A 12,544-nucleotide genomic window follows, 5' to 3' on the forward strand; every position below is an offset into this window, starting at 1 on the left:
ATGCTCACAATTAATAAATCTGAAAATGGGCATTTTGTTTGAATTTTTATCATAATGTACATTCATATTATGTTTCATATAATTCCAAGATGTTATCACAAATGACTCAATCTTTTTAATAGGTACAGTTTACCTTTAGTAGAAATTAAAACCAATGTAAGAATCACCATCTCAGTAGGTTCAGGAGTTCAGTGACACAGAAATATTTTAACATGTACGTTACTCATTTTCCAACATTTAATTTACAAGTAATTTAAGATTAAAATATTTTGTGACAACACTGATCGAATAAATAATTTAATAAATCAAACCATTCAAAAGTACACCTGAAATATGTTTATACAAAAATTATTTCAGTAAGATTTATTTAGAGGAACATGATGCTTAGATTAGTTATTTTTTCTAAATACTTCAAACGGTATTACTTTTGTTTTTGAACGCTCTCAAGGGTAAATAGTAAATAATTCACAAATCCAAAACTCCATTTTAAAATGATTTTAGATGGCTTCTCGGTTAATATTGTTTCTATATTTACTTATTTGGTCCTCTCCGGCCTGTGACCCTTCCTTTAAACTCCCTCTTCCACACAGTGTTTATCCCTCCTCTCTGTACTCACTGATTCCTACAGGTCAATATGGATGGTGATTGATTATAATGGTGCATGATTATCATGATTCAGTGATAATAATTATATGTGAATGATCTCAACTCCTGTTTTACTTTGTGGAAGCTCTATGTGAAGAACAAGATACACGTCCCAAATATGGTAATATAGTGCAAACCTATAAACAATCGAAACCTTCACTAAGCATTTAAGGCTAACTAGTGACTATATAGCAGCTTCATTGATTACATGGGACTTTATGCTGTTAGCTGGGGACTGGAACTAACCAGCAGTAATGATTAATGCTCACTTTTTTAAAAATATTTTTGTTTTTCTACAGCGAATCTTGTTGGGACTTACTGAATATTATTGTTGCTACAGTCAGCTTGGCTGTGTGCGAAAAGCTGAAGACACAAACTGGATTCAAATGATGAGCATACTTCAATTATACAAGTGGAAGGGATTAGATAACCACTCACTGACTGAATGAAAACCCAGCTCTCCAAGTTTCTTGTATAAGTAAAGAAAAGTGACAAACATATGATCATATTTATGTTAATAACATTACATACATAATTTAATCATTACTATATAATCATTACATTATATTACATATTTTATTATATAATCACATTATATTTTGATAGTAAATAGTAAAAACTATCAGATTTAATTAAAAACCACCATATTAAAGCATTACTAAAGAAGATTCTGTTCTGGCTCTCCCCAGTGGTTAAAAAGCTGTATTGTTTTGCCTGAAGGAAGACAGCATTTCCCATGAGGACCAACGCATAGCAAGGTAAAACCCTTATCTCCTGAACGCCTGCAGCTGGATTAAACATTTCTGTTTCTAGTGACTGTGTGAAATATGAATAGTGATGAGGTAACAAATCTAACTATGGTGAAATAATGTCATATGACGATGATGAAAATAAGAAACTTTAAACTTTGGTGTTGTATGTGGAATGAAGGTCGAAAAGTTACTTAGTGTTTGTTTAATTGGGGATTGGAAGTTCAGTATACAACCACGTCCCCACTAAAAATAGAACTAGTGCTGCCACTGTATGTTTTTTTCTATATCCCTGTAAAATGATAACACACACACACAAAGTCTTTTTAAACCATTTTATCCCTAGATTTAGTTTTCTTACATTTATAATGGAGGATCTTTCTGTAGGTAAGAAATGCTCAAGTCACCTTAAAAAAAGAAGCAGCACATGAGCAAGGCTACCTGCTTTGCTGCTCCTCAGGGGGAATGCCTATCAAATATATGTTCGCTAGTGAGCAGAGGCTCCGTTGATCTGGAATAAAACTCTGTTTACAGTCAGTCCACATAACTTAGATTTTCAGAGCAAACAATTATATCAATTGAGGTAAAAAGTTATTTTGTAATCTGCTCAATTTGTTTTTTCTTGTTTTATTTAGTTGTTTGTGACCTCCGTTAATTGTGTTATTTATTTTTCAGCTTGCTGAGGCCCCATGATTCTAAAGTTTGGGTTATCTCACCTTGAGTCAGGTCCTCAAAGTTCTTTTTCTATCCTGGTGTTGATCTTTTCTGCTCTGTTTGGTCCATGCTGTCCATTACCACTGGTCACTGCTGGTAACCTTAGATCCTTTTAGTTTGTTTTCTTTTCATAGGAGGGTTGTTTTTGTTAAATATTTCTAATCCAGAATTTGATTGCTTTGTAAATCTATAGTCCTGTCCCAGATGATATAGATTGAGTATCACTGAACTTGTGTTCCTTTACAAAGCGGTAATGTTTCTGGGTGAATTCTTTGGGTGGCATTGCTGAGCAGTCTGTTTTTTGGTGTGGGAGTTTATACAAATTGCACAGTATTTAGGAACCTCACCGTATTACTGCCATATTTGTCAACAGACGACAGGCTTAATCTGCTTGAAACATCAGTGCCCCAACAATAGGTTGCTTTAATGCAAAATTATGAACCCTTCTGGATCTGTGTTGAATTGTTTTTAAAAAATGAGCTGCATTCTGGCTCTTGGTTCTCCAATAAAACCCTTTTCTATGGCCACACAGAGCAATAAAACAATGATGGGGAAATATCATTTTAGGCTCTTGTACAGTAATGGACAAGTTTCTCTTCAACACATTGACCAAATAGTAGTTAGGATGTACCTTGACAGCCACCAGCATCTTGTCCTTGGTGGGGCTGAGGTTGTAACACTCTGCCAAGAAGACTTTTCCGAATGCCCCTTCACCCAACTCCCTCTTCAGGATGATGTCTCTCCGCTTTATATGCTGCACAACTAAAACAGAAGACAGAGGAACTGTGAATAAAGAGCAGATCAGACATTTGTTTATGTCCATTACAAACATCAGTGTTTTATTCATTCAATTATTTTAGTATTTTCTGAAACATTACTTGTTTCAAATTGTAAAGATCATGTAAGAAAGACATTTAATAAATGATATAAAACACAAGGATCTAAAGTATAATAAGGTAAGTAGGTAAGATTGAGGTAAGCTTATATGTTCAGGAATAGGAACATATTCTATATACAAACTGATGTTCAGTTTGTATGTAGAATATAAGAGCTGCATACGGGATGTTAGCAGCTCTTCCACAAAGTCTATTCATTTTGTGCTCAGGAATTTGATGGTCTTTAATGTTCCACCTTAATTCTAGATCAGCTTGTAGTGAAAAAATGTGTTTCCCATTTGTTCCTCTTTTCCTCCATTTAAAAATCTGAATTTGTGCTTGCTTTTCTTTCTGTATTGTACAAACTTGCTCAGGCAGCAAACCTGCTTAACAAGGCTACTGTAAGCCTGAAGGTTGATCTTACTAAGGCATGAGAACCTGTTTTTCAGTGTGAGTTATTTCGGAAACTGAGCTATACTCCTTTAGGTTTAAGGTTATTCATATCTCTCTGTTATCTCTGTTACTGGTTTTGGTTAGTTTTCATGTAAATCCCTCCCAGCTGTTTGCTTCTGTTAAATAGTTAGTGCAATACTTTGTTTGACCAGTAGAGATAGAAGACTTGCTAACACTGCATCTGTTCTCCATTGGAAGGATAACTAAAGGCTGGCTGTGCGAGGACCAAAAGACCATCAATCTTGTTCTTGTTAAATAAGACCTAGAACATTTTTCCGATAACACAGTTTTAAAGTTTTTTTGGATAATTACACTTTTGAAATACTAGACTTTGCCAAAATCCTATTTATTGTGACTTCTGATGAAAATAATTGGATGCAGAGATTAAAAGAACTAGATCAAAGATGGGGAGATGCGACACATGAGTGACACAACTGGCATTGCGTGTAACTACAGCCACCAGCCAAATGCTCAGAAACGCTTCACTAACAGGCCACATTCACAGCACTGCACTGGTGGTGCCGTAAATGTTGTTAACTACATCCCTTTTTAGTCAGTATATGTTTGTTTATTTGCTAACGGCAGAGGGATCCATTGCCATCCCTGACATGGTTTGAAACAACCGCTTCTTCTTCTACTACTAGTACTGAAACAACCGCGACTTCCTTTATCAAAGCCCTCAGACGCACATACAGTGTCAATTGGCATCAGATCTACAGGGCTGCAAAGGAAATTCTGCCCCCAATTTTTTTGTAGCATTTTATGCAGCATAAAACCGTTTCGAGGCAGTTGATAGATACTTATATGGACTAGGTTTTGCTTTTAATGCTTCATCACACATTAACATTAAAAAACTGGACATGCACGTACATTCTTTCACAATTCCTGCCACTAGTTCCTTTAAACAACAACCAAGGAACCATCAACACTATATTATATTATGAGCTATAAGAAACTGGAATACCAGTGTCATTGTCCTTAAAGAAGTGAGCTTTACATCTCCCATGTTTAGAAGCTGTACAACAGGAAGGCAGAGTCTGCCACAAGCAGAGATGTATAGGATGTACTTAAATGCTCAATCAGTGTCAGAAAACCGGTCATTTTAAATGAGCAACACTAGTAACTATAGGCTTCCTTACAGCGTAATAGAGAAGTGAAAATGCCATGCTGTGTCATTACTGTAAAAACCGAGTAAATAAACAAAGGATCCGAATGTACAGTGTACTCAAATGTAAAAAAAAAACACAGTTCTAGCTACATTGAACTGCCTAAGAAAATATACTGCACACGTTAAAGTTCAAGAGGTTTTAAATCTAATCCCAATGAAGAAACCCGACAGTTGCCCTGTGTAGATCTATATCACTATATTTTAATGTCAGAGCTGAGAATCAAAGTTTGAACATTGCCTAAAGAAAACAAAACTGTAAAATTTTTACCACTGAGTTCTAAATTGTCCAGCTGAAGCTGTGCAAAAAGGAATAAAAAATCCTCTCGTCTCAGTTTCCCACCCAGATAATTCACTGTAGGAGGAACAATGCAGTAAACTTTATGTTTTTGGCTCCTGACCTTAGATTATTTTCATTTCCTGCTGTCATTACTTACAATGTTTGTGCTCGCGGAATGGAGGCCTATTCCTTTTATTGATTATCCTTTAAAACTGCCACAGAATAAGATGGCCTTGTAAGTGACTAGGGGGGGGGGGGGGGGGGGGGGAAGGTAGGAATATCAAAAAAGGAAGCAGTATAAAAAAAACAAGGATGTGTGCTGAGCTTATAAAAAGCTACTCTTTGTGGCTGATTCTGAATAAAATATGATGGTTTGCAGGTTTATCATTAAAGCAAAATTACTCAATAGAACACATAGAAGTAAAACAAGCTTCTGGAACACTTTAGATATAAAAACAATAAAAAAATGAATCATACAGTACCTTCAGCATTTATCTTTGCTGTTAAGTTTATTGTGATACATTTGAAGATTTCATACTTAGCAAAGGAAGTAATAGGGGACTGAAAATATTTCTAGAAAATGACACAAGAAACTGATAATGATTCAACATTCAATACTGGTAGTAGAATTTAATTATAAACCAACCACAAAGAAAAGATCCTTCCCAGATTTCTAACAATGGAATAAAATGAATTATTAGAAAAAGAGTCAGATTACACCCAGAATGAGCTTGCAATAGAGGTGCAGTTTTCTATAAGAAAAAAAAAAGAAAAATGTAATTCACATAGCTGCCGTCACCACTATGCAAACGGAATGCGCAAGACTCCACTGCTGATTTAGATTTAGACGTTGACATGTTTAGTAGTTGTTTTACCTGGTAAATTCCGAAGCTTCTACACCACAAAGAGCTATCAGGAATAAAAAAAAAATATATAACAAAAGGGTTTAAATTTTGTTCAATTATCTATATTGGCAGGGCTGTGGGAAAAAATCTATTTTGCTATAGTTACAGGTAAATTTTGATTTTCGGCTGCTGGGTATAAGATCGACAAAAAAAGCCCACTTTCAATAAAACAATGGGGGTAAATTTGCTACTTCTGCACCACCACTGCAGTAGATGGCACTGTGGAGCCCTTTTGCTGTGTTGCACAACACTATTTCCATAAAAGAGGCATTCATTGGGGCAGGCAATGGACTGACTCAAACAACATAGATACCAAAATAACAAAATAACTGAATGATACCTGATGAATACCTTCTCTACATTTAATTTCTATTTTATAGTAGCTGGGTAGAATATCGCAATATATTTAGATTTTTCAATATGCAATATATTGATGTACTTCTAGATAGATAATGATGACTAAATATCAATAATGGTTGAATAAAGAAAATAGTGCATGAAATTCATGGAAAAAAATGCTAAAAAAAAAACCCAACTAATTTTGTGAAGCTACTAATAATAAAATATCCCCTGAATTCCACTGATTAAGGGTCATAAAGTTTTTGTTTTACTGTAATTATAACTCATAGATTAATAAAAACCTACACAAAACTGCAATTTAAACAAATTGTCACACATTTTCAATTTACCAAATTAGACTGTTTTATCAGACAGATCTTTTTCTAATAAGATATGGGTAGCATCCACCAGAAATTCATGCAAAGTTTCCCTCTTGTAGCGGCTCTTGGTGTGGAGAATTAGCTTCTTTTATGCCTGCACCAATGCCTAAGTGGGGACTTATCAGGAGAGACACAATATAAACTGATGAGGTTCCCTGCAAAGCCTGAAGTCATAATCTGTCCACACAATACCGTCTAACGCCTTTCTCTGAAATGTCACTTCATGTTTTTTCCTGTTGTACTTGTCTAAATTCTTGCCTAAGGCAGGGAGAATTTATAGTGTAGAGGTTAGATTTACCAACGCTGTAATTAGACAGTCTAAGTTCATCGCTAGGACACGCATTAATTTTTAAAACTGTGCCACTTGCATGGGAGAGTAGCAAAAAACAATTTGGAGTTGAGAGTGAGAAAAAGGTAACATAAAACGGCAAACAGTACAAGAGTTACAATGAAAGCTGAGTAATAAAATAATGAAAGCTGGGTTAAATCCTTAAAATGGTATCCACACTATATATATATACATATATATATATATATATATATATATATATATATATATATATATATATATATATATATATATATATATATAAGTGTAACAAATGTATATCATTTGTTACACTTGGATTCTAATGTTTTGTTTTAGGAGTGGGATTCGTTAATTTGCAGAAATGTGATCAAATCTTATGCATCCATAGAAACCATCTGGTAATTTATCCCTCCTCCATCTGCGTAATTTTTTGCATTCTTTACATCAAACTCATTCATTGTAGTGATGGACAGCATGTCATCCAGGAGATAATTGTACACAAGCTAAAAGCAGTCAGCGATTAATACACAGATATTGAAAAAGCATGTCTGCACTTAAAGCACATGAGGTGGTTCATCTATTCCCCGAAGACCATTTAATCTCCATACAATTTCACAAATGACTGTTGGCCTCGCCCTGCCGCCCTTGTCTTACTGTTTTCTAAATGCAAAACAAAAAATCTATGATGACACATCAGATCTGCTGTTTCAAACTTCTAAAGACACTCTCCTCTGTTAGATGTAAAAAACTGCTATTACTACTCTGCTTATGCTATTGTTTATCTTAAAAAGATACAATTAAAAAGATAATTTGCATTATTTTTTAATATAGAACAGACAACCTATATGTATCATTGCAAATAAACTGTGTACATATACATCATAGCCATTATTTAGTCAAGTCTCCTGACTTGAAAAAGCACTGTACAGTATAAGTACGGGGAATTTACCATAAAATTCCAAATTTTTTGTGAAGAATCAGTAATAAGAATGATACAATCATGAAGTGGAATGGAAATTATTGGACATTTCAAACTTTTATAAGAAATAAAAAACTGAAGAGTGGGGTGTGAATTAGCCCCTTTACTCTAAGGGCAGCAAACTCTCTTCAGAAGTTCAGTGAGGAACTCTGAATGATCCATTGTTGACCTAAATGACTGATGAATAAAAAAATAAAATAAATCCCTATTTGTACTGAATGTATATAAACTTTATTCAAGATATATTTAAAACAATAAAACTAATAATTTGATAAGTGTAGAAATTCCTGGTTTATTTAAATATTTGGTATCTAATGTCTATTGATAATACACCCGGTTTTGTAATAGAAATGTATCAGTAGTCAATTAGTAAGATGTAAGAAGGAAGCTCATTAATTGCATAGTAGACATTCTATTGGACAGCATGCATAAGGATTATATGCAAAACTAAGTAAAATAAAGGGGAGATACTGGAAATACTGGAAGTGTTGTAGGTCATGCATCCTTTGTTTGATGAGTCTAGCCATGTGTTCCAATAGAACAGATGGCACTTGACGGGTCACCTTGTAAGATGTGAAAAACAGTGATTCATTAAGACAATGTGGGATTCTCTGTATACGGCAGAATTATCTAGCCTAGTGAGACCATCCTGATCTCGCGAGCTTTCAAGGTTTCACTCGCAGATCAGTCTGGAGACTCTCCGTTGAAGAAAATTTGGAGCCGTTCACTAAACGAACGTCCAATCAGCGTTGGCTTTGAGGCGGGTTGAGGTGTGACGCAACCAGAAGCGCGACAGTTCAGTCTAAAGAACATGGCGGCTTCAGCCGATGAAACTAGCGTTAGCGTGGCTATCGAGCAAGTATTATCGGAATTACAGAGTATTTCTTCACTAAAAGAAGAGCAAAACACTGCTCTGGAGGCTTTTCTCAGAGGAAAAGATGTTTTTGCTCTTCTCTCGACTGGTTTCGGCAAGAGTTTGATCTATCAATTGGCTCCTCTTCGTTGTCGCTCTGTTAGTACGTCATTATGCTTCGTTGATCTGATTGGTTTATTTTTACCAACATAGGCCAATCAGCTAACCAGTTTTTTCGCCCCTTCCCAAAATTACTTCAACGGAAGGTGTTCAGATGGATATGCGGAACAAATCCGTCTGGCGGAGTCAGGTTAAAAATGATCATCTCCCATATATGGACTTAAAACGGGGAATACTAGGTGCATTATTGCTAAGTATTGTTATTTAAAGTAGCACCTGGAGTACAAACACAGGTGTTCAACTGCATCTGTTTCTAGACAATATTGAACTTGGTATAAGACTGCGAAAAACAGTCAGGATGTATCTGCCTCTAACTTTCACAAACAAAGTAGTATCTGGGAGAAGTGATATGGAAATGCAAATTCAGAATTTTTGAAAAATAAAAGAAACTAAGATACAGTGCAGAGAAATCAGGCAACAAAATAAGTTAGCAGAACATAAAATGAAGCCCTGTCTATAACCAAAGGAAAGTCAAAACAGAAAGCAGCATCTATTCTGCTTTATTTTCTTTAATGGAACACTTCACATCCAGTGATGAAATTGGCAGTCAAACTGCTTTTGTGAGCAGAGGAAAATTGTGGTTGTTTTTGAGGTGTCTGCCTAGGCACAGTCTTGTCCTTTCTATTGTTTCTTAGAAAAAGGTCACGCACTGTGCAAGAGAAAAAACCTCAACAAGCATTCGTTCTGACTGAATAACTTGCAGAGAGCACAGTCTTTTCTTGCATTTACATGATTTTGTTTACTATGCTGTTCTTAAAATCTAGTGGATTCTTTTCTTCCTCATTTTTTTTAATCACAGGAGAGCAGAAGCTTCAGAATGAAAGTGATTGCAAGTAATCATCTGGTTGAAGTGAGGAGGTTTTTTAGCACTATTTTAGAAGAATTTCCTGTTTGGTGACAAAAAGTTAACAGAAAGTAAGGCTTCCCAATGAATGTGAATACCATAAGAAGCTATTAATGACACAAATATGCAAAAAAAAAGAGAGACTTCCAAATATTGCAGGACATCACGTGTTAATAATAGTAATATACCTGAATAATCATCCATCCATATGTAATTACTTCACAGCTGAAGAAGATTTAATTGGAAAAAGAAAAAACTTCATCAGAGAGATTTTGCCCAAAACACATTTCCCCAATGCACGCTCAGGTCTTTTAATACTTCCCTCATTCAAAATAGAGATTAGTTGTTCAGTCTGATTTCCTCTGGGTTTTTATTTTTTCCATTATGCTATTGCTTTCCAATTTTCATGACCATCTGCTTGAAACATGTTGGGAGGATGATTCATGGAAAATGTCACCTGTTCCTCTGGTGTTTTTTGACGGACTGTCAGAGCTACTATTTTAAAATGAACTTTGAAAATGTCGAAATGTTATTTATTCATTAAATATATATATATATATATATATATATATATATATATATATATATATATATATATATATATATATATATATATATATATATATATATATATATATATATATATATATATATATATATATATGGTACATGTATAAGACCGTCTGTGAAAAGCTGAGAGTCACTTTGCTGGGTGAAAGCCTCACCAGGGACTCCAACACATTACTGTTGTCAAAAGCTTGATCCCCTGAAATACAGATTTCTGTGAGTGAACTGGAAACATGTACATCTTAATTCAAAATGTGTTCTGACGGGTTTTGATGGGCCAAATGTCTTTGACACTTTCTGCTGAAGGTGTGAAGAGTCTTCACTCTGTATTCCCCACTAAATCAAATTTCCCTTTCTGTTAACTTTGCTGAACCTTGACTTTACAGTTTACAGTGAAATTTCCCTTCAGACCTTAGATCAGAGCATTTCCTATGACTAATCCTCAGCTGAATACTTCAATGACTAGCCTTACAAATTATATATGGAATGCAGTAAACATTAAAATGTTTTTTTCCCTGTTGTTGCAATCATGGCCAAGCTTTTCTGTGTAATGGTTAATAATATTAAAAGATATAAGATGCTATGAGCATTGTAAAGACAGTTTAGCTTAAAATGTTTATAAAGGTCAAGGGAGTTTATAGAATTAGACAAACTATATTTTCATTTTCTATGCATAGAGTGTATACAAAACGAAATTTTGTTTTTAAATGACAGTGGAGCATAAAACCATATGAGACCTTATATGTAATGTTTGAACAAAATCTTCTCCCTGATTATTCTTACCTTGATTGTATGCAAATACTTCTCAAGTTCTATATATTGATATCTTATCTGTTATCTAAAACAAATCTGGAAAACATCTGGAGAACATCTGGAAGACATTCTCATTTCTTTGTCAGTGGAATTATGGAAATTAATAAAGCAAATGATGAATTCATGTCAAAACACATTGCACACAGTACAAGAAAACTCTATGTTCTTACTGAATTTTGCTCTTTCTCTTAATTAAACAAAGTTTAAGATCAGAGGATAACTAGAGATCATATAAAAACCTATTTTCAAATGATAACTTGATATAGAAAATGTTTCAAACCAAACAGTCCCAGTGTGAAGGAGTAACTGCCGCTAGACTTCATCAAAAGGTGTGGCACATTTGCTAGTATTGAGTGCTTTCTGGTGTTTGTGATAATTATATTGTTGCTTAATCATTATGCAGAAACCTTACTTTACTTTGCAGAACTGTTTTGATTTAGATCTATTAAAAATGTGTTTATAGACCAATGCAGTTATGTCTCAGTTGGATTCTTTGGCCACATCCCTCCCTTCACATCGGGATTTCATGAGAGCTTTGGGTTTTTCTGGTGCTGTATAACAACGATAATGATGTTTTATCATGTGACATTCAGTCACAGAATGTCTTCTGTCTTCAGAAGTTTCTCTATCAAACAAGGACTCGGAAATAATCATTTTCTTAGTGTTGCATATATTTATGCTTTAATTTGCATCCACTTTTTTCTCTCTTGACCAGGACCCTATTGAAAAAATGTTATTTATGTCAGCGAGTGTTTACATGATTAAACAAAACAAATTTTCATACTGCCATCATGTATAACTGTTTGTGAGTGTTTTTTTTTTTTGTTTTCTGAAAAGTTATTTTGCTTTATAAGTATTTCTATATTCTGTTTTGTTCCTGTCTGTTTTTCTTGTTGATGTATTAAGATGATTCTTAAGATGTTGTTCTGAGTTTTTAAAGACCTCCTGGTTGAGTTGCTGATGGGTTCTCTGGAAGATTTTGGTTGGCTGTGAAGAGCTATTGCCCATGTTTTCTATAATTTGGTCCTACAGTAAATGCTCTCTTACTTAAAGCTCTTTATATGTCTTTCCTAACCCTGTCCGAACAAATCATCTATAACCAGCAGAAGCTTGGATGATGCACAGACAATAGTAGCATTGAATCTTTCAGACTCGTCTCTCTGCCTGTTCAAATATAGTTTTGGGTCAAGTGAGTACACTAATAATGACATTTTAAAGAACGCAGCTTGATTTATTTCAGGGACAGAAATTTGGAGATCATGCAAACTATTACTTTAAAAAACATTGCAAAACATGGGGCATGTTTATTGGACTTGTGCTGATGCTGAACATGCTCCTATAGCTGGATTTTTTAATTGAACATTTTGGTTTTTCTCCTCCAGATTTACAATTTATTTATTTATTTTTATCTCTCTGAGAGCACCCTTTAACCTCTGGGAGACTTTTAGAGTTTTTTTTTTTTTTTAACTCCAAGGATAATCATTTGTGCAGCC

The 12,544-nt window shown here is 34.5% G+C and overlaps 1 protein-coding gene across 2 annotated transcripts in view; it reads right to left on the reverse strand.

Annotated features, from left to right (window-relative positions):
* Positions 1-12,544, reverse strand: part of ntrk3b (neurotrophic tyrosine kinase, receptor, type 3b) — a 374,712-nt gene that overhangs the window by 57,024 nt on the left and 305,144 nt on the right. For both annotated transcript variants that reach the window (XM_038292890.1, XM_038292888.1), the window contains exon 12: positions 2,740-2,870. In XM_038292890.1, the coding sequence (XP_038148818.1) occupies positions 2,740-2,870 (131 nt within the window). The remainder of the gene's footprint in view (positions 1-2,739; positions 2,871-12,544) is intronic.

The sequence above is a fragment of the Cyprinodon tularosa genome, unplaced genomic scaffold (assembly GCF_016077235.1).
Source record: "Cyprinodon tularosa strain WSP-4 unplaced genomic scaffold, ASM1607723v1 ctg319, whole genome shotgun sequence".
NCBI classification, from domain to species: Eukaryota; Metazoa; Chordata; class Actinopteri; order Cyprinodontiformes; family Cyprinodontidae; genus Cyprinodon; species Cyprinodon tularosa.